The sequence below is a fragment of the Helianthus annuus genome, chromosome 16 (genome assembly GCF_002127325.2).
Source record: "Helianthus annuus cultivar XRQ/B chromosome 16, HanXRQr2.0-SUNRISE, whole genome shotgun sequence".
Taxonomy (NCBI): Eukaryota; Viridiplantae; Streptophyta; class Magnoliopsida; order Asterales; family Asteraceae; genus Helianthus; species Helianthus annuus.
The window spans coordinates 102,396,736-102,419,901 of NC_035448.2; the positions used below are offsets into that span (position 1 = coordinate 102,396,736).

Here is a 23,166-nt window from a genome sequence, read left to right on the forward strand (position 1 = left end):
TGATCTTCACCTGTGGCCTGTCAAACATAGAACACTCCTCCATTGTGTTTTCCTCATCTACAACGGTGTCGCAAAGAGGTATATGTCAACAATGTCTGCCATATAGCATTCATCTTCGATTAAAGGATTCGTCAATCTAGAAAGAACATGCAACCTCAACCTTCGGTTTCCAAATGTCATGTCAACCGTTCCCGTTTTTCAATCGATTTGAGAGTTTGCGGTTGCTAGGAATGATCGACACAAGATCACCGTAGGTTGCTTGGTTGGATCCTTAGTCACATAATCGAGTACTAAAAAGTCCACCGGATAGTAAAAATCCTCGATTTTCACTATCACATCAGAGACTTTCCCGCGAGGTAGTTTGGGGGTCAAATCGGCTAACACCACGGTGGTGTTTGCCGCTTGAAGTGGACCAAAATCGTATTGATCATACAAACTACCCGGCAAAATGCTCACACTCGCACCAAGATCTAGAAGTGCCCGATTGATTTTAAAATCGCCCACTTAAATTGAAATGATAGGCGCACCTGGATCTTTGAGCTTAGATGGAAGTGCACCCTAAAGAATCAAACTCACATTTTCAGTTAAATCTATTTTTTAGGGAACTTGTGAGTTCACTTTTGGGTACATAACTCTTTCAGGTACTTAGCATACGACGATACTTGTTTAATTGCATCCAAAAGAGGTAAATTAATTTTTTACTTGTCTAAAAACTTCCAACAACTCTTCTTGTTGTGGATGTAACACCTCGTAAAATCACGTCCAATGATGTATTGACACGTGTCATAAACCCAAAAGAAGTTAAACATTGAATTTAAGGGACTGATTTTTTGAAAAATCGAAAACTTTGATTTTGAAAGAACTGGAAGTGTTAGCCTACCTAAAATAAGTTTCTAAATAACCTCTCACGATGATTATGTTCACAAATGTGCCACTTGATGATTAAGTGTAGCCGTTTGCGTAATTAATTGAAAGTTTGCGCAATAAAGGGTTAAAAGCGTCAACATGTTAATTCTTACCTCTGAGTGACCTTTTAACAAACCGGGAGCTTCATAATATTTAATTATACTCTCGGGAATGCCAAATAATTGTCGTCTAAGGTTTTTATGCCTATAAGTAAAGTTACGCGCAACCTTGCAAGTTAGAGGGACTAAAAGTGTCAATATGTTTAATTATACCTCTGAATGACCTTTTAGTGAACCCGAAGCATTGTGATGTTCAATAATACTTTCAAGAATACCTAATATGGGTTAGATGAGGCTTCAATGCTAATAAATGATGAGATGCGCAAGTTTGCGCAATAGAGGGGCCTAAAGCGTCAACTTTTGAATCTACGCCTTTCGGTGTTCTTTTAAGCGAACGGGAGCGTAGTAATATTTAAGTATATGCTTAGGAATGCCCATTATGGGCCATGGAAGGTTTGGATGTCATTAAACAACCTTTCGCGCTACTTTGCGCAATTAAAGGACTAATTGCGTCAAACCGCAAAAGTATGCCGATTCGTATGGTAACGAACCTTCCGGAATATGACCATGAGTTAATCATACCCTGTTTATCCTTTATATAGCTTAGATATAGGCATAGAGGTGTTTGGTGCGCAAAAATAAACTTTTATGTCATGCAGGGACTAAAAGTGTCAAAAAGTGCACAAGTTTGCACTTTTGCGCATATCTCGCATTCTGAATATCCTCGAACACCCAAAAATTTATGTAAGCACTAAAATATTTTATTTTAGTGTGTGGCATGATAAAATTCCATTCGTCGCGTAGTTTGGATCGTTTTTAGCGTCCGTTCGTGTTTCGTCGTAATTAGACGCACAACGTGATCATACCACCAAACGAACCGACATCCGACATGTTTTTGAACATGTTTCATGTCCCCTATGTTTAAACATCATAGTGGAGCCTTAAAATGAGGTTAGCGGGCCTTAAACGTGCCTAAAATGACCTTATGAGCTCACAGGGATCATTTCTGTCATTATTTAAAACTGTTTTGATTATCTGGGCTGTGAGGCGGGGCGCGTAAGGTCACACAGACCCTTACGCGGGCCGCGTGACCTGCACAGCTGCAGAAAAGTTGTTTTACTGCTGGTTTTTTGTCAAAACTTGGTTCTATACTCACATACTCGAACCTAGGGGCTTGCCCACTGATTATTAAAACCACTATACAATTGTTTCAATCTGGTTATCCATCCCGACACTTGTCACGATCTCGTGCAATCCTGAAAACTATAAATAGAGGTGGGTTTTGCACTTGATCCTTCACACCTTTTGCTTGAATTCTGCTCTCACTCTCATCTAGGAGGAGCCTGAACCTTTGGGAACCTCCTTTCTGTTTTATTGGACCCTTTGCAAGTATCCTTTCGTGCTTAATTAATATTATTTAGCGGTTATAACCGAAAAGTCAAGAGTTTCGATAAACGCTTTGACTTTTAAACGGTTGAGCCATAATTCGCAACGAACATGGCTACGTGACCGTAATTAGGTAGGTGATTAACCCTCAAAAGGGCGCCTCCTAATTACCACGTTTACTTAGTTTAATTGTCAGGTCAAATAAAAGTCAAACGGGTTAGTTTTAAATAAAATACATAACTATTGATATAAAAGCCATAAAAATCAGTTTTCTCACTTCAATAACTTGGTAAATATTAGTTGAACATGCCTAAGCATGATTCAACCCGACAATTCTAAGTATAGGCTCGGTTCGGAACCGAAAGTCGTGAAAGTTGACTTTTGCTTTGACTTTCAGTTCTGACCCGATTTAGTTTATTTTAGATATGCCTTAGGATTCCATTAGGACCATATTATAGGTTAGTATAACCCTCCGAGGTTATACAACTTGGTTCCATAGAAATCCTAGTTCATGCATGTTTCCGTTAAATGCCTAAATGTTGACCGTTATGCCCTCTTGACCCTAAAACGAGAATTTTGAAAATATGAGAGGACAATAATCTTTATTACTGAATTATAAACTTGTCCCTAAAATTTGACACCAATTTGAGGTCTAGATTAGGAGTTATGCTCAATAGCGTAATTAGAAAGCTTTTTGTTAATTAAACGGCATAATTAGCATATAGCCTATCTAAATCCAATTTTAGAAACCAAACTTTTACCAACTGATATAAAATAATATTTTGGGATTCTTAAAGATTTTTATTTAATTTTAGGCTGAGCATAACTTAGGGTTATAGCTTTGATTCGGTAATTGTCGATTTTGCCCTTTTGGCCTATAAAATGAGTTTTACAAATCATTTTGATTCCAAACCTTTTTCTACTGATCTTATATGATAAATAAGATATTTTATGCCTTCTGTAACAATAAAAATATCAGCTTTTCTTATAAACCCGGAAATCACTTAAAACCGTCTTTTTACGCGTTTTAAGCGCATAGTATGTATTAAAACTATTTTAAATATATGTGACTTGATACCTACTGATATTTTAAGTAAAAATTTTATACTTTAACAGTAAACAAAAGTTACTCAGATTTCCAAATTTGACCTTTAAACCTTATGTGAAATTACCAAAATGCCCCTTCGGTGCATAGTTTGGTTATAATGATAAAATTCACATATATGTAATACCCTACTGATATAACTTATTAAATTAAGTATTTTTACTGATTAAATCAGACCTAAAACTTAGATTTATAATTAAATCCTTTTAAAGCTTTAAAATGACCAAAATACCCCTACGGGGCATAAATTGGTTTTAAATTCGTTTTGGGCATAATGGAAGGTATCCTACTGATATCACAACATATTTAAGGCATATTAACTTAGGAAACCTGTTCATGACACTTGTGGTTACCCGTTACGCCCTTTTCGCGTTCGGATCGGCTTATGTAACTAGTTTGCATAAATTAGCCTAAACGGGTCAAACCTTATCATTCTTTATCTCAAAATCCAGAATGTGTTTAGTTTACCCTTATCACACAAGTGTACAAGCTTGTTGGGTCTAAACCACATTCTAATCCGGTTCTCTCTTAATCATGCGTTTTGAACCCATCTTCCTTTAAAACTAACCGGTCTAAGCATAGGCTTAATTGCGACCCGTTAGGAATCTAATAGGTTATTAAAAACCTCCGTTCCAGATTAAGAGCCCCAGTAAAGGTACTTGCACTTGCTGATTAGGATATACGGCTGAGTATAAATTGCATTTTTAAGCTCAGGTAAATACTCTTAACTTATTTTCCCTATACGGGCTTGGTTGGGTATTGAATGTTTAATCGTATTGTGATTAAATTATTGAGGTAACCCGCTTTAATCTGTCTTGTTTGAAATAAAGGCCTTTAGGGGTTAGTGACCATGTCCCGGATATCCTTGGCATCATTATAAAATAAAAATGGCCACGTCTTATGCACGAGGTGTAGGCGTACACCTGACAGTTGCATAAGGGAAACGGTATCTCACTCTCTTGTGGGCCTATACTTATGGCGTGTCTGTTAATCTTGACTCGGTTTCTACATCGGGCCCTAAATGTATAACGAACAATGTAAATCTGTATACAAGATTATTTTTATATAATTGTCCCAAGTTATAAAAGTTTTGTGCCATGTGCATTCAAATAAATTTTCTAAAACATTTTCAAAATGAGTCAGTTAAGTTGTATTTACCAGTGTAAACTGACGTATTTTCCCAAAAAGATTAAGTGACATGTACTATACGTAATTGGCTGGGAGCTCAGGGCGTCAATAGAGAATCTCGCAAGTTCTAGATGCCTAAAGTCTGTTGAACAATATTATCTTTGTGTTTTAAGATCCGCCTGTGGATCCAACTTACATTCCGTTGTAATATTTGATATTACTTTTGGTTCGGAGTGTAATATATTTATTTTTTGCTTCCGCTGTGCATTTAAATTGTGTTGTTTGACTATGATGATATCAACTACATCACGATACTCCCCACCGGGCCCACCGGTAATACGTGGAAATATCGGGGTGTGACAGTGGACCTCTTTTGTTTACAACCTTTTTTACGGGTCCCTTCAATGCTTCGGGATAAGGGGCGGTATTAGCCTCCACACCCTTTTCCTTAGCAATTGGGACAGATGCAACGGGTGTATTTTTGTCATTTTTAGAAACATTTTTGTTTTGACCCGTGTGACCGTCATCAACCTCCTCATCACTAAAATCTTCCACCACCTCTTCAACATACTGGGGTGGTGGTGTTTTGACACCATTATCAACGACTCGACCAATACGCAAAGATATTTTATTAATTGGTACCTCTCATGTGTTCTTGCCGGATGACCCTTGATGCTTTGGGTTCACCGTAGTGACACTCGGAATCCTTCCTCCGCTCCCTCGCATTTGAGCCATTTCTTCCGCAAGTTGGCCCACTTGCTTTGCTAATGCTTCATGCGACTTGTCCCGAATTTCATTCTCTTTCTTGGACTCTTGCATCACTGAAAGCATTGCATCCATTTTGGCGTTCAGATCACTACCACCCCCACCTTGATTGCTCGAACCATTCCCATTACCACCTTGGTTGTAGCCCCGTTGATAATTTCCTTCACGGTTTTGATACCTGAGCCACTTCCTTGGTTGTAATTCCTTTGATAACCCCCTTGATTACTACCTTGGCGGTTTTGGTGCGACGCCCCACTTTGATTACCTGGTTGGAAGTTCGGCTTCATCTGATTTGAAGCATTACCATACCGGAAGTTTGGGTGGTTCCTCAAACCTGGGTGATAAGTGTTGGAGTTCATGTCATATTGTTTTCTCTCTCCATACACTTGATTTACTTCTTCGGTGGATTGTGCCATATTCATTTGGCACTCCTCGGCTCTATGCCCAATATCACCACAATCCTCACACACCACAAACTGGACTGCTCCTACATCTTTCCTCTTCATACGGGCCAACTCCCTTTCCAAAGTAGCAATACGATCCTTGGCATTTGAATCAAGATCGGGAAGCGATCGGGAAACCGGGTGCTTTTTGGCTCGATCCGCCAAAGCAACCGCCTTTGAATTCTTGCTCATTTTCTCCAAAAATTCCCAATCGTCCTCTTCGTGATTGTTTAGCAATGTACCATTACTTGCGGATAGCAAGTATTTATGCTCATCGGCATCCAACCCTCTCACAAAGCACTTCAATAACTCCCACCTTGGTATTTGATGGTGAGGTCATTTTCGAACCAACTCCTTGAACCGTGTGAGAGCTTCATGTAGTAATTCTCCCGAAAGTTGACGAAAAGACCGAATTTCATCCCTTGCATCATCGGTCTTCTCCATTGAATAATATTCGTCTAGAAAAACCTGTTCCATCACGGCCCATGTACGAAAGCTATTAGCCGGTAGCGTGAGGAACCATTGCTTCACTTTATCCTTTAGTGAAAATTGAAAGAGTCTCAATTTCACTTCTTCAATCTCGAAGTCAAGCCCCCCAATCGTACTACAAATAGCCGAAAATTCCGCCAAGTGTGTGTATGGTTCGTCGTTTGTCCTACTATTGAAGTGAGGTAGGATGTTGATGTAATTCGGTTTGCATTCGAAAGATCTAATTCCTCGGGGTGGAGGAACAATCGGTGAGTCATTTTCAGTGACCACCGGTCTAAAACGATCATTAACACCCCTCGGAACTTGTTGCGGGCGACTGCGTGGACCATCAACCTCTTGATCCAACTGTCTTCGGTTTCCTCTTCTATCACCACCTCTGTCTCCACCTTGGTTACCACCTCCCACGAATCGGGGAATTCGGTTGTGGTTAGCATTGTTGTTGTTGTTGTTGTAATTACCGTCATCCCGGTTTCTTTGATTGTTGTTTCGTGGTTAGCGGTTGTTTCCATAACCATCATCCGGCCATACCCATAACCATAACCCTCGTTGCCCACGTAGTTGGAATTTTGATACCCGAACTCCTCATTATCAAACCCCTCGCATTGTAGATGTTAGCCGTGTTTACATCCCCCCATATATCGTCTTCAACCCGTTCATTGTAGTTTCCCCCATCATCCGAGTATTCCGAGTGAATACTCACATGTTCCGGTGATTGATAACCGGGAACACTATACGGTTCATCATCGGGGATTGCATTCCTCAAATCATCGATATTGAAGAATGGGTCTTCATTCGCGGGATTGCCGCGATCTTAGTTACCGCGATCTCAGTTACCTCTACGATCGGAGTTAACATTCCGGCCATCGATATTGGTGGGTAAAGGGTTTTGTCGGTTGAGGTTTTGATGTGGAGGTGTGGGTGTTCTTTGGTTGTTGTTATGGCGCGGTTTTGAAATGGTGGTTTTGGAGGTCTCGAGTTGTACCACCACCCGGTTGATCTTGTTGGATGTTTTGATCGGAGCGAAGGTTGCCCCGGTATTGGAATTGGTTTTGGTTGGGGTGTTGGTTTGAATTTTGGTGTTCCATTGAATTGGGTTCAACGGATGGTGTAGATGGTGAATGGGTAGTGGATGGGTCGGAAGCAAGTGTTGCATCCAACCGGTTGGCTAAATTTCTTCGAACTACTCTTTCTATCTCCGGTTCGAATATCAACGGTGAAGTCCTCCCGGAATTCCTTGTATGCATGCACTACTTGTAACCTGCACAAATAACACATCCGCATAACAAGGAAAAAAGAGTAAGTAACAAAAGAGAAATAACATCTTAAACAGTTAATCACAAAAATCAAGCGAATATCCAAACACAAAGCGCACGGACTCCCCGGCAACGGAGCCAAAATTTGATCGGAGTGTCGCGCCCCAGTCAAAGATAATATTTATAAACCCAAATTACCCTTAACAATGTGTTAGTGGTAGTAAGGGGTCGATCCACGAAGAGTTTATGGTTTACGTATGGATTAGCTCATTATGAATTTGTCACGTTCTTATGAAGCTTGCTATGTTTAATTTGTTTGTTTGTTTGAAGGAAATGTTGGAAATAACCAACAATGGTGGTAAAATTTATTAACTACTAAGATTTGATTGATCATGATTAACGAAAACACAATTCACGAATTAAACAATACTTTAGAAAAAGGGGTTCACACCCGGTTTCGGTAATTGCAAACCTAGGGTTTCTACAAGTTTTAAACTCAACTCAATTACATAACGATTAATGGATTTATTATATTGTACCGTGACTTAGGTGCCGATAACTATCAACGTCTCGAAGAACAGACAAGAATGCACTTTGTAACCACAACAAGTAAATCCCAACCACGACAACGCATAATTACACATAACCATTTCGCAAAGTCATAACTTTATAATCGTTCGACAATTTACGAATACAAAAAAAATGCAAACAATTGTCTATGGTTTACAAAATCAACACAAATTGTCACAAAGTTGAATCACATAACAATTCAAAACCCTAGATAAAACAACTACCTACACCGGGGTGAAACTCAGGTAACTAGCCACTCATGGTGAACGGAACTTGATCAACGGATGAGAGAAACTTGAACTTGAACATCTCGAAGCCTTGAGGATGGTGATGATGCTAATTAGGGTTTGTAGTGAATGGTGAAGGTGAATGGATGGATGGATTGATGGAAATGATGATGGTAGGCTAGGGTTAGGATAAAGATGATGATGAAATCAAATGATTGATGGATGAATTCGTATGATTGTGGATGGAAAAGTTGAAGGTTTAGGCTCAAAGTTGGCGACTAAGGGATAGATTTCGGGTAAGGGTAAGCAAATGGTGTAAAAGGAAAAGGTTTACCTAATGCCTTAATCATTCTCGTGCTTGTATTCGGTCTATGGTCTCAAACGTATCAAAAGATGCATGTTCTACAATACATGACTTATGGTCCACTCAAACAAAGAAATATGTGTATATATGATGTATAAAAGTGGCTCAAGATCTCACATATAAATGGTATGGACTATGATATACACAAATTGCAAGTTTCTTAGGTGGATTATTCCCATATAACCACCCACTAAATACCCGTCATGCTATTAACTCGAACTTGACCATGACAAAAGACCAAATGGGATGTGCCATCCCTCGTTAACTTAGTTACTTGTGCTTTTTAGATCGCTTTAAACAGAGTCATTTTTTTTGAAAAATTTTTGAATTTTTCATTCCCCCCCCCCAAACAAAATTTGATCGGAGTGTCGCGCCCCGGTCAAAGATAATATTTATAAACCGAAATTACCTTTAACAATGTGTTAGTGGTAGTAAGGGGTCGATCCATGAAGAGTTTATGGTTTACGTATGGATTAGCTCGATTATGAATTTGTCACGTTCTTATGAAGCTTGCTATGTTTAATTTGTTTGTTTGTTTGAAGGAAATGTTGGAAGTAACCAACAATGGTGGTAAAATTTATTAACTACTAAGATTTGATTGATTATGATTAACGAAAATACAATTCACAAATTAAACAATACTTTAGAAAAAAGGGTTCACACCCGGTTTCGGAAATTGCAAACCTAGGGTTTCGATAAATTTTAAACTCAGCTCAATTGCATAACGATTAACGGATTTAGTGTATCATGACTTAGGTGCCGATAACTATCAACGTCCTGAAGAACGGAAAACAATTCACTTTGTAATCACAACAAGTAAATCCTAACCACGACAACGCATAATTACACATAACCATTTTGCAAAGTCATAACTTATAATGTTCGATAATTTACGAATACGAAACTAATGCAAACAATTGTCTATGGTTTACAAAATTAACACAAATTGTCACAAAGTTAAATCACATAACAATTCAAAACCCTAGATAAAACAACTACCTACACCGGGGTGAAACCGAGGTAACTAGGCACTCATGGTGAACGGAACTTGATCAACGGATGAGAGAAACTTGAACTTGAACATCTTGAAGCCTTGAGGATGGTGATGATGCTAATTAGGGTATGTAGTGAATGGTGAATGTGAATGGATAGATGGATGGATTGATGGAAAGGATGATGGTAGGCTAGGGTTAGGATGAAGATGATGATGAAATCAAATGATTGATGGATGGATTCGTATGATTGCGAATGGAAAAGTTGAAGGTTTAGGCTCCAAGAACAATTAAAAAACTCCAAGATGTGTGTAACTCCCGTCTAATGGGTCAAAAATTGTGCTTTAATTCCTTCCCAACAAACAAGAAACCAATATTTCACGATTTGAAACCTAAGAGGCGTCGCCGACGGCCCCCCTGGGCGTCGGCGACGGTATGCCAAAAGCTGAAAAGGTCCCGACGGCTTATTTCACTGTATATGGAAAAAATTGGGCGACGGAAGACACCTGATGGCGTCGTCGACGGCCCAGGAAGGCGTCAACGACGTGCCTCTTTTTCCTGATCTCCGTTTTTCGCGTCTCTTGGTCCCGGTTGATCCGTTTGACGTTCTAATGGTCCGTAAAGCTCCCAATTAGCTCCTTAAACTTCGTTAGACCTGCAAAACACAACTCTAATCAAAAGTAGGCTAAACGAAATTAAAAACCATGTAAAAACATCAATTTAAACAAATACGAGCACCGGTTTTCGACCACGTATCATCGTACAAGTCCCCATGCAAGAAGGCGTTATTGACATCCATCTATACTTTCTATAAAAGGGAAAATGCCACGGACATAAGAAAAGCTGGGGTGTCAATCATAGAGGCTGTCCAACAATGCCTTTCTTATGTCATTATGTCATTATTGCATCATAAATCTTAATATATAAAATCACTTTAATAGCCGGTAGAGTTTGAAGGATGATAGAATGCCATTATATCAGCAGAGGTTGAAGGTTGATAAAATGCTCTCACAACAGCAGTGGTTAATTGCCGGCAATTTCAAATTCAAAACGCATGGGAATACGTAATTTGCAATTAATGTATGTCACTCACTAACTTACTCCTGTCAATCATCCCCGTCATTCCATTTTAGCTCACCTCCAACCGTAAAGCTTTCGCGATGATGTTTTCCAAGAATACATCCTTCAAAAATGGGATTTGGTTGGATGGAGTCTCGCAGAAGAATATCATTTTATAAAGGGGCGCTACAACTAGCAGCCACTTTCTTATTAGTAAGATAGGTTGCTTGAGCCAATCCTTAAATCGTGGGAGGAAAAGGCAGACTTAGGTAAAGCTTTATCCAAAGTTGAATACGCCACTTTAGGATTGTATCCCCGCGTAATACAATCCCCCTGTGAATCTTTCTTATATAAGGCTTTTCTTCTCATTTCCCTCCTCATATTTCATCACACTCTCAACTTCTCTGATTTCCGATTTTGAAATCTGAATTAATTCCAAATTCCGAATTAGAACCATGTCAACATCAATTGAGAGAAATAATCTTAGTTTGAATCATGCGAAAGATATGTGGCACATGAATGCTCGGATCATTCGAAAATGGAATCAAGGTTATAAAATGGATCTCATCTTCATTGATGAAAAGGTAATGTGTATTTGTGTTTTTCCGTTTGTGTATAAATGATTCCATGGATGTATATGTCTGATTTCCTATTTCTAGGCTTTATACGTTTGTATCATAAAACCTTGATTGTTCAATATACGGTTTCTTATATATGATCTGTGACATCCCACGAAAACGTTTAATCACGCTAGCTTCACCAGTAGCTACATGTCAAATTTCGGGACGAAATTTCTTTTAACTTGGGGATGATGTGACAACCCGCGATTTCGAGGTCAGTGCCTTTATACTTATCTCATTTGCATAAATGCATGAACCGGTGTGATGAATTAATTTCACTTATCTAATGTGTTTATATAAAAACGAACTTTTGCAACTAAATTCATATCGTGTCAAACCGAACCGTTTGAATTGAAGCACTTGTCTCGATTGTCGATTCAACCCGCTCGCGTAACTCGAAACTTTTAAGGCCCGGACCTTATGTTAATCTTATATTGGTTGAATTATTAATTAAACTTTTCTAATTAGTTGTTTATGAGTTTTAAAAAAATAATAATAATATATATGTTATGTTAAATGATCACAGTCAATAGTTGCCACCCCCACACTCCTTCCCTTGCGTTTGTTTTCTTTTTATTTTTTTGACAGCCCTTATAGGCCCAACACCAAGTTCCACTTATTTATTATTATTTTTTTTTATTGCGGCCCATCCCTCCCCAAACCGCCACAACCCACTGTTACATGATTATGCGAATTATTGACATGTGGGGAGATGATTTATATCAACAAACAATAGGAAATATCTATCAAACCAAGCTACGTCTCCTCTTTCATCGTTAAACCCTAACACCTCCACTTTTGGTTTCGGCAACCACCATCATCCTTGTTTCAGTCGAGCACAATCACCGAATGACGGTAAGGTCCTTCTCCCTTAGTTCGTAACTCTTTAAACTGACACTTTCGTCGCGGTTTCTTCATCATGGTTTTGGTTCGAATTGTGATTTCTTGATTAGGTGACTCCATGCTTGACTGCATATGTTTTGCAAACTTGAATTAGTGTGTGTAAACTTGTATGCATGTATATGTACATAACCGTAGTAAATCTGTATGCATGTATAAATGTATCTGTAGCCATGAGGAGTAGGAAAGCGTGTATGTGATGATAAATAGAATCGTGATCAATTGAAACATGTATTGTTACGACAATCCGAAACTTGCTAATCTGTATAAATAATGTACCGTAGACTACATGAAGGTGTGTGGACACGAATCGAGATGACGGTGTCGGGTATATGTATAGGGGTGATCTATGAACATATATGTGCTTAGGAATAAGTGATTGTTATGCAACTGTTAATAGTGAATACATATGTAATGTTATATAAGTGTGGTCAGTAGATTGTTATTTTTGAGGTCGAAGATCATGGTTGCATTTGAGTATATGGAAACTGTGAGGAACGATGCTTTAGGATATAATTGGGTTTGGTATTTGATCTTGATTCCGAAGCGCATATAATTGGCTGCGTATGTGTATATATATAACTGAAAGAAAACGTAAAGAATAAGGGTGAATACAAGATCGGATTCGATCTCGGTTTAGAAACATGAACTCGTAGGCAAACTGTGTGTTTGTTTTAGACATGAAAGGAAATAGAATCTATGTATGTGAAGTTATCTACAGTGTCCTCCAGTTGAATATATATGAATATATGTGATGTAAATGTATGCGAGAAATATATATATAGGGAGGGGCTCATGCGAGAACCACCCTTATTGTGAGAACCTTAAAAACCAATGTGAACACAACCTAAAATAGCTAAAAAAACCTAACCCTCACCCCCCCCCTCCCAAAAAAAAATTAAAAAAAAAATGTCGTGCATGTAGTTTTTTACACCACAAGTTTGTGGTTTACGAGTTTCGTAAATTTACGGAACTCGTAAACCACAAACTTGTGGTGTAAAAAACTACACGCACGACATTTTTTAAAATTTTTTTTTTATGAATGTGTTTATAATACATGCATCTACGTTTTTGAAAAAAAAATTGGTCCACCTCGCCCCGGATCAAGTAGTTCTCGCGGTTCTTACAACTCGAGATGGTTCTCATTCTAGCGGTCCCCTATATATATATATATATATATATATATATATATATATATATATATATATATATATATATATATATATATATATATATATATATATATAGAAAGTATAATGTACTTCAGGGCTTAACCTACATTAACATACATGACAAAAATATAACGTGCGTTATTATCATAGAACGTGCGTGATTATAGTCCCATGCGTGATTATGTGGTCCCATGCGTGATTATGTGGTCCCATGTGGTCCCATGCGTGATTATACCCCTGATCCAACGGTTACCATTGTCTCCTACGTGATGTATGATAAGGCTTTTTGTATGTTAACCTTACTCTATATATATATATATATATATATATATATATATATATATATAGGGGATCGCTAAATGAAAACCACTTCTAGTTGTAAGAACCATAGTAACCACTTTCTAGCCTTTAGATCAACAAGATGAATGGATGAGATTAAAAGTAAGAAAAATTAATATTAAATACAATTTTTCTTATTATGTCTTTAATTTTTTAATGCAAAGGGTAGTTAAGTAAAATAACACTTTTTTGTCTTTTTCTCTTTATTATTTTTTAATTACTTTTTTGTTTTATTATATTACTTTTTAGTTTTATTATATAACTTTTTATTTTTTTAAAAGATTTTTTTATTAAAAACAATTTTAAATTCTGATTTTTTGACAAAAAACAATTAATTTTGCACGCCGGTATTTTACACGCCGTTTTTACGTCCGGATTTTTTACGCGTCGTTTTTTTAACGCGCCGGAACTCGTAAACCACAAACTTGTGGTGTAAAAAACTACACGCACGACATTTTTTAAATTTTTTTTTACGAATGTGTTTATAATACATGCATCTACGTTTTTGAAAAAAAAATTGGTCCACGTTTTTAAAATAACACTTTTTTGTCTTTTTCTCTTTATTATTTTTTAATTACTTTTTTGTTTTATTATATTACTTTTTAGTTTTATTATATTACTTTTTATTTTTTAAAAGATTTTTTTATTAAAAACAATTTTAAATACTGATTTTTTGACAAAAAACAATTAAATTTGCACGCTGGTTTTTTACACGCCGTTTTTACGTCCGGATTTTTTACGCGTCGTTTTTTTAACGCGCCGTTTTTTAACGCCGTTTTTAACACCGTTTTTAACTCCGTTTTTTTAACGCGCCGTTTTTTTAACTTCGTTTTTTTAACGCACCGTTTTTTTGCCCGGATTTTCCACGCGCCGTTTTTTACGCCCGTTTTTTTACGCCCGTTTTAACGCCGTTTTTAACGCACCGTTTTTTTTGCCCGGCTTTTCCACGCGCCGTTTTTTACGCTTGTTTTTTAACGCGCCGTTTTTTTTAAGTTTTACGTTAAATTTTTTACGTTTTACCACGCCGTTTTTTAACGTTTTACGTTTTTTACGTTTTTTTCGTTTTAACGCGCCGTTTTTTTTACGTTTTTTACATTTTTAACGCGCCGTTTTTACGTTTTACGATTTACGTTAAAACTTTTTACGTTTTACGTAAAACTTTTTACATTTTTTCGTTTTTTCGTTTTACGTTTTACGTTTAAAAAGTTTACGTTTTTACGTTAAAAAAGTTTACGGTTTAACAGTTTTTTTTACAAAAACATTTTTACGCAAACGAACGCACCCAGAAAACGCAAAACTTTTAACGTTTTACGTTTTACGTTTTTACGTTAAACAGTTTACATTTTACGTTAAAAGGTTTACGATTTAACTTTTTTTTAACAAAAACTTTTTTACGCAAAAACGAACGCACCCAGATATCGCATACTCGGGGAGGTGTCTCAGATATATCGTTATCATCCTCGACTAGAGGGGAAAAAAACAAAAAACATCAAAACAAAGTGTATCTCGAAAATAAAACGGGGTTTGGCTCAGATTAACGGATAATCAAAAGGCTGCAAAAGAGGGGTTGCAGGTTTAAAAAACCTACCCTCCGCCGTCCTTGCCACGCCATCGTCCGTTTTTTTTATCATCACCGCCGATTCAAAAAAGGCACCAGATTCAACCAGATTCAACATGAACAACATTCAAACCCAGATTCAACATGAACATCATTCAAAAACAGAGATATTATTCAAACCCAAATTCAACATGATCAAAAAAGGTCCCAATAACATTATTCAAACCCAGATTCAACATGAACAAACATTCAAACCCATATTCAACAGAATCAAACCCAGAAAGTCAAACCCCCAAGATTAAAAACCATATTCAACAGAATCAAACCTGCAGCAAAAACACAAAGATTCAAACCCATATTCGAACACCCACCACCAGATTCTACAAAAATTAAAACCCAGATTCAACAAAATTCAAACCCAGATTCAAAAAACACATAGATCAAAAACCCCAACATACCAAATCAAAACAAATATAAAAAACAACATACCAAATCATTCAAGTCGACCAGAGCATCAACTTGTCGGGAGGAGACCAGGGCCTCCGCCGCTCACCGCCGCCGGCCCGCCTCCGTCCTCTTTCTTTCTCCGACTCTCTAGTGGTGAACATACATGATCTGGTGGCACATCTGGCCGCCATTAATTACCCCCAAAATCTATTGTTGCTTCTGTCCTCGATCTCTCTCATTCTCTCTCTATTTCTCTGTTGTTCCAGTCGGAGTAAGAACATCACCTCTACCCACCACCCACCACCGGTTGTATACCGGATGAAGAGGATTTTTGAGTCAGCACCACCTCTACCCACCAGCCACCACCTAGTTGCCCATTTGTTGCTTCTGTTCACCACCGCCGTGAACGGCGGCGCTTCTGCCGGAGAAACATGGTGGTGAACGAGTGTGAGAGAGCGAAACCGGGATGGGTGATGTCGGTGACGAGTTCATCGGGGGTCGGCGGCGAGTTCATCAACTCCGGGGTATGGGTGGCGGATTAGCCTGTTTCAGATCTAATTGTATTTTTGAAGATGGTGGTGGTGAATGTTTTGAGATAGAGAGAGAAGAGATGAGGCATTAAAAGCAATGGGAGACAAAGTCTGTTGGCTTTAATGGCAGACAAAACAAATGGGATTTGACAATTTCTCAAAAAGACTAAAATACCCTTTAAGGTTTAAAATAATAATGCATATATGGCATGATCTGATTGGTGGAGAGTGGTTCTCACGGTTCTTACAATTGGGGATGGTTTTCATTTTAGCGGCTCCCTATATACATTTATATATATATATATATATAGTCGAGAGTTCAAATGAGAAGAAACTTTTTGTAAGAAGAAAAAAGTAGAAATTTCAACCAATAAGAATGATTCATTTTACTTCATTTAATATAAGTATTTAATGTTACTATAAGGGTAATATGGTAAACTTACAAAGATCATTAATTAGTAGTATTCCTCTTTAATAGCTAACTACATTAAAATTTGTAACTTATCTTCAAAATATATATTTTTTTCAAAAAAATAAAATAAAATAATTTAGAGTGTAGGATAAATTACAATGTGTATATGATAAATTACGGGATGTGTAGGTTAATTTTAACATGTGTAGGGTAAATTTCAAAAGGTGTAGGGTAACTTTTGACGTGTGTAGTAAAAAAACATTAGTGTGAAGGATGATAGTTTTTATAACTAATTAATTAGTCAAAGATGATAATAAATGAGATAAGTGGAAAAGTATTTAATGTTTTACAATTATACCCTTTGTTCTTTTTCTTCTCACATAAATTTTCTTCTCAAATGAACTTTCCCCTTATGCTATATTGTAATTATATAGTAACCAAGTTAACTCATTTGACACATTAACAGATAAAACCTAATACAACAACTTTTTAAGGACATGGGATGCTTTTAAAATAGTCACCAAAAGTGAAGAGCTTCATAACTGGATGGTGAAATTTCACATAAGAATCCTAAGAAACTAAGTGAGATATGTAGCTCAAACAGTCAAACTAGGTCCTGGTCAAGGTCAAAGTCAAAGCCAAATTCACCTGGTGGTCAAAGGGGTCTGTTTTGTAATGAAGATATTTGATTGCAGTGTTTCTATTTTAACTTTTGTTTGTGATTTTGCTGGATCTCTTAACTTAAAACTAGGAGAATCTTGTTTTTACCATGTGGTTTTGTAACCAACTCATGTTATTTAAAGATATTTTTTATGTTTCTATTTATTTTCTGTGTTAACCATTGATATAATTATATTACAGGACGCATGATTTTTGTTTGACTTTTCAAGAAAATGAGAGTCAGCATAAAAAGTAGAAATAGAGATTGTATAGTTTGAAAGTTGGATGACTCTGAAGGTAATTAGTTTAATATCATTAAGTCATGTTGTTGCAGTCGGAGTAAGAACATCACCTCTACCCACCACCCACCACCGGTTGTATACCGGATGAAGAGGATTTTTGAGTCAGCACCACCTCTACCCACCAGCCACTACCTAGTTGCCCATTTGTTGCTTCTGTTCACCACCGCCGTGAACGGCGGCGCTTCTGTCGGAGAAACATGGTGGTGAACGAGTGTGAGAGAGCGAAACCGGGGTGGGTGATGTCGGTGACGAGTTCATCGGGGGTCGGCGGCGAGTTCATCAACTCCGGGGTATGGGTGGCGGATTAGCCTGTTTCATATCTAATTGTATTTTTGAAGATGGTGGTGGTGAATGTTTTGAGATAGAGAGAGAAGAGATGAGGCATTAAAAGCAATGGGAGACAAAGTCTGTTGGCTTTAATGGCAGACAAAACAAATGGGATTTGACAATTTCTCAAAAAGACTAAAATACCCTTTAAGGTTTAAAATAATAATGCATATATGGCATGATCTGATTGGTGGAGAGTGGTTCTCGCGTTTCTTACAACTGGGGATGGTTTTCATTTTAGCGGCTCCCTATATATATATATATATATATATATATATATATATATATATATATATATATATATATATATATATATATATATATGTATATATATATATAGTCGAGAGTTCAAATGAGAAGAAACTTTTTGTAAGAAGAAAAAAGTAGAAATTTCAACCAATAAGAATCATTCATTTTACTTCATTTAATATAAGTATTTAATGTTACTATAAGGGTAATATGGTAAACTTACAAAGATCATTAATTAGTAGTATTCCTCTTTAATAGCTAACTACATTAAAATTTGTAACTTATCTTCAAAATATATATTTTTTTTTCAAAAAAATAAAATAAAATAATTTAGAGTGTAGGATAAATTACAATGTGTATATGATAAATTACGGGATGTGTAGGTTAAATTTTAACATGTGTAGGGTAAATTTCAAAAGGTGTAGGGTAACTTTTGACGTGTGTAGTAAAAAAACATTAGTGTGAAGGATGATAGTTTTTATAACTAATTAATTAGTCAAAGATGATAATAAATGAGATAAGTGGAAAAGTATTTAATGTTTTACAATTATACCCTTTGTTCTTTTTCTTCTCACAAAAATTTTCTTCTCAAATGAACTTTCCTCTTATGCTATATTGTAATTATATAGTAACCAAGTTAACTCATTTGACACGTTAACAGATAAAACCTAATCCAACAACTTTTTAAGGACATGGGATGCTTTTAAAATAGTCACCAAAAGTGAAGAGCTTCATAACTGGATGGTGAAATTTCACATAAGAATCCTAAGAAACTAAGTGAGATATGTAGCTCAAACAGTCAAACTAGGTCCTGGTCAAGGTCAAAGTCAAAGCCAAATTCACCTGGTGGTCAAAGGGGTCTGTTTTGTTATGAAGATATTTGATTGCAGTGTTTCTATTTTAACTTTTGTTTGTGATTTTGCTGGATCTCTTAACTTAAAACTAGGAGAATCTTGTTTTTACCATGTGATTTTGTAACCAACTCATGTTATTTAAAGATATTTTTTTTATGTTTTTATTTATTTTCTGTGTTAACCATTGATATAATTATATTACAGGACGCATGATTTTTGTTTGACTTTTCAAGAAAATGAGAGTCAGCGTAAAAAGTAGAAATAGAGATTGTATAGTTTGAAAGTTGGATGACTCTGAAGGTAATTAGTTTAATATCATTAAGTCATAATATTCGAATGAGTTGGATAAGAATAAGTAAAAACTAGGGGTTTTCAGCCCGCGGGTTGCGGCGGGATAACAAACGGAACAAGTTCGCTGTTTCATAAAAATAAGTTAACAAGTTCCTGTTTCATGTTAAAAACTAATAGAAGTTCGCTGTTTTGTATTAAAAAGTGAATGAACTTCGCTGTTTGATGCTGAAAAGTAACTGAACTTCGCTGTTTGATTTTTAAAAGTATATGATCTTCGCTGAAAACTATTAGAAATGTTGTTTATGATCTTTCGAATTGTGAATTTGATGTGAATATATCAGTAGTGTATTTAGTTACCAATGTTTTAGATACCAAAAACTCTAAACCAGTTTTAAACGGCCCGGTTCCAGTTCTCATTTCTGGAAAATTTATTCATTCTCTTTATTGTATATAATAACAACTTTTGTCAAACTCATTTCTAGCATCATGGAAGTTGAAGAAGAAAGCGATTTCTCGGATAGGGATTTGACAGGTGAATCTGAAAGCGATTTCTCAGATATGGATTTGACAGCACACAAAACAAAAACACCAAAGAGGGGGTTGACCAGGTTACCAAAAATGCGTACAACATTTACAAACTCGGGTGGAAAAAAACACAAAGTTACATTTGATGAATTGGGGAAGTTTTCTGGGGAATATAGATCAGAATTTTCAAGTTTATTGGGAGACCTAGTAAGAGAATATGTCGGATTTAGGTTTTTAGCATGGAAAACAGTGCCAACAGAAGTAAAGGATAAATTGTGGGAGGAAATAACGGTTAATTCTTTTCTCTTAATTATAAATGTATTTTTACATTTTTATGTGACTAACATACAACTTGTATTATATATTGCAGCGTTTTTATGACATTGATGCATGTCGTAGGCATTTTGTAATGAATCAGCTTGGTGACCTGCTTCGAAATTTTAGAAGAAAAGTGTATGCGGGATACATAGTACCTAACTTAGGTAAACCAAAGAAACTTGCACGAATTCCTAAGAAGTATCGTTCAATGGTGGAGCAAATAGACTGGGACAAGTTCGTAACATATACACAATCAGACAAGTTTAAGGTTTTAATCTTTTATTCTAATGTTCATCATTATTTTATTTTAAATATAATTTTAAACTCTAATGAAATAATTACAAATAAGATTTTAATCTTTTATTCTAATGTTCATCATTATTTTATTTTAAATATAATTTTAAACTCTAATGAAATAATTACAAATTTTGTTGTAAGGATGTGTTAAATAAGACAAAAAGACCACGATCAAAATACGTTTATGATCATCACTTGGGACGAGGAGGATATGCTTATCTAAGAGACAAACTGGTAACTTCATTTCTTCAATTAAAGTTTGTTTTTTTTTTGTGCTTATAATGATTTTTTGTTTGTATGTTTGATGTGTGTGTCCGTTAGTTTTGTTGTATATATTACAAGGTACAAAATAACGAACTTTCAGTTGATGAGATCCCCTCTCGTGTTTTAATGTGGAGGAAAGCAAGGGAAAATAAAAACGGAGAATACAAGAATGTTGATGTAAAAGACATAGATAATAAAATAGTAAGTTCAACTTTAAACTTTTTGGTTTATTTTTAATTACTATAATACATGTTTATTTGTTAACAATTTCTACAGATTGACAGTGAAATGCAAATTAAAGATGGATCCATGAACCTTGATCCGGGCACGGATGCACTCACATTAGTATTTGGCAAAGAAAAAGGTGAGTATTTAAAAGGTGTTGGTTATGGAGTGACTTCTAGTAGATATTGGCAGAGTCCTCGAACAAAAGGATCATCAAAAGAACGAATTGCACAACTGGAGTTTCAACTACATAACGAGAGACTTGAGTGTGGGAAAAAAGATGAACAAATTAAGACCCTTTCGATGCAGATGGCAGAAACAAGTAACACACTTAATCAAGTTTTAGCTCACTTGGCTGCACAAGGACAAACATTACAAATATGTTCATTATCTGCAGACAAAATGTCACAAACACAAGTAAACGACTTATTTTATTAGCAAATTAATACCTTAATAGTTTTCATATATTAACCATTGTTAGCTACCATAAATAGCAACCTATTTATATAAATTTACCATGTGCATTACAATTTCAGAAATTTTCCCCGTTTTATCGAATGGTATTATCTGTATTGCTTCCTTGTTACATTTTGTAGGTAAATTCTTTGGATAAACATGATGGATCAAAGCATAAGGCCAATGCTACCGCATCTAAAATAGTGCAAAAAGAAATGGCACCAACGGTAAGTATGATAATTTCATTATTTTTTTATAATTTCCCATGTAATTATTGATATTTCATAACGGGTAGAGGATCCTGTAAAAAAGGCCTAAAGTGTGAGAAGGGTAAGAACGAATCCCAGCCATTAGAACTTTTGATCTAATGGTTGAGATCAATAGGGACCAAATTGTAAAATATTTTTATTAATTTGGACTGATTTGAAATATCTAGGGCCAATATAGTCTTTTAAACCCACTAGAAATTAGGTAATGCACATGTAACTTCCCCCCCCCCCCCCCGTCTTTTTTAAACGTCAATAACTTTTTATACTTAACTTTTTTTTAAAAAAAATTACACCATAATAACGAGCGTTTTTTTATCTTTAAAATGAGTACCATATTGCTATACTTATATAGAGAAAAAATATGTTTCGATGAGATGTTTAGTCAATGAATGGTGTTATCTACTTGCTGAATGGTGTTATATACTTGCTGAATGGTTTATATACTTACTGAATGGTGTTATATACTTGCTGAATGGTGTTATATACTTACTGAATGGTGTTATATACTTGTTGAATGCTGAATGGTGTTATATACTTGCTGAATGGTGTTATATACTTCCTATAATTAAGGTGGCGGTTATGGGAAGTTTTTAATTAATTGAATTAATGATAAAATTACTTGTTTACCCTTTTCAATTAATTTAGATCTAATGGCTGAGATTCTTTCTTACCTTTCTCACACTTTTGGTCTTTTTTACAATAACCTTACCCTTTCATAACATATTTAATTGAATTGTAGGTAAAATCTATGAACAATAGTCCTGGATCAAAGGACAATACTAATGTTACCACATCTAACATATCAAGTAAAGTAGTGCAAACAGAAGTCACTTCTCATGCTAACACTTCTAAAATGGTGCAAAAAGAAATGATAACGGTAAGTGTTTGACAATTTCGTATTTTTTATAGTTTTTATGTGTGATTGTTGATTTTCTATAACTTAATTAATTCAATGTTTTTAGGAAAATGTGAAAACCAGAAAAAAAAGATGTTTTGTCTACGCATGAGACTTCACTTCTTAGGACATCATCATAGTTGGAATCACAAGAAAATATACATAATACACATTCAACAAATGTCCTAGAGGTATGTGTTACGAAATACATATTTATATTGATTTTAACCTTAAGATGTTAATATAACATATTTTTTTGTAGAAAATCAAGTGTACTCTACATACTATAAATATGAACAACTGTGTGGCTTATGGTATCATTTGTCAACGGGAAAACAAAGCATTCATGGAGTTCCACTACAAGATAATTGCTATAGAGTTTCTATTGATAAAGTTGTAAAAGAAGCAGCATTTTTACCGGTAGAATCATGTGAGGTCAAAACAGTTGGGGATGCACTAAATACTTTTGTTGCTTGGCCAAAATACCTTGTCAAAACTAGCCAAAAGGTT

General features: G+C 35.9%; 1 protein-coding gene across 1 annotated transcript; it reads left to right on the forward strand.

Annotated features, from left to right (window-relative positions):
- The first annotated feature begins 19,840 nt into the window (after window positions 1–19,840).
- LOC110919040 lies at window positions 19,841–22,790 on the forward strand. Its single transcript, XM_022163318.2, has 8 exons — window positions 19,841–20,223; window positions 20,303–20,518; window positions 20,689–20,781; window positions 20,890–21,012; window positions 21,088–21,453; window positions 21,633–21,719; window positions 22,501–22,638; window positions 22,724–22,790. The coding sequence occupies exons 1-8, from the start codon at window positions 19,894–19,896 to the stop codon at window positions 22,766–22,768; spliced, it is 1,398 nt and encodes a 465-aa protein (XP_022019010.2). The 5' UTR covers window positions 19,841–19,893; the 3' UTR covers window positions 22,769–22,790.
- The last annotated feature ends 376 nt before the right edge of the window (window positions 22,791–23,166 follow it).

Coding starts and splice junctions, on each gene's coding strand:
- LOC110919040 (XM_022163318.2), top strand. CDS start 19,894: ATGGAAGTTGAAGAAGAAAGCGATTTCTCGGATAGGGATTTGACAGGT. Junction 20,782..20,889: donor CTTATCTAAGAGACAAACTG/GTAACTTCATTT, acceptor ATATATTACAAG/GTACAAAATAACGAACTTTC. Junction 21,720..22,500: donor AAAAAGAAATGGCACCAACG/GTAAGTATGATA, acceptor ATTGAATTGTAG/GTAAAATCTATGAACAATAG.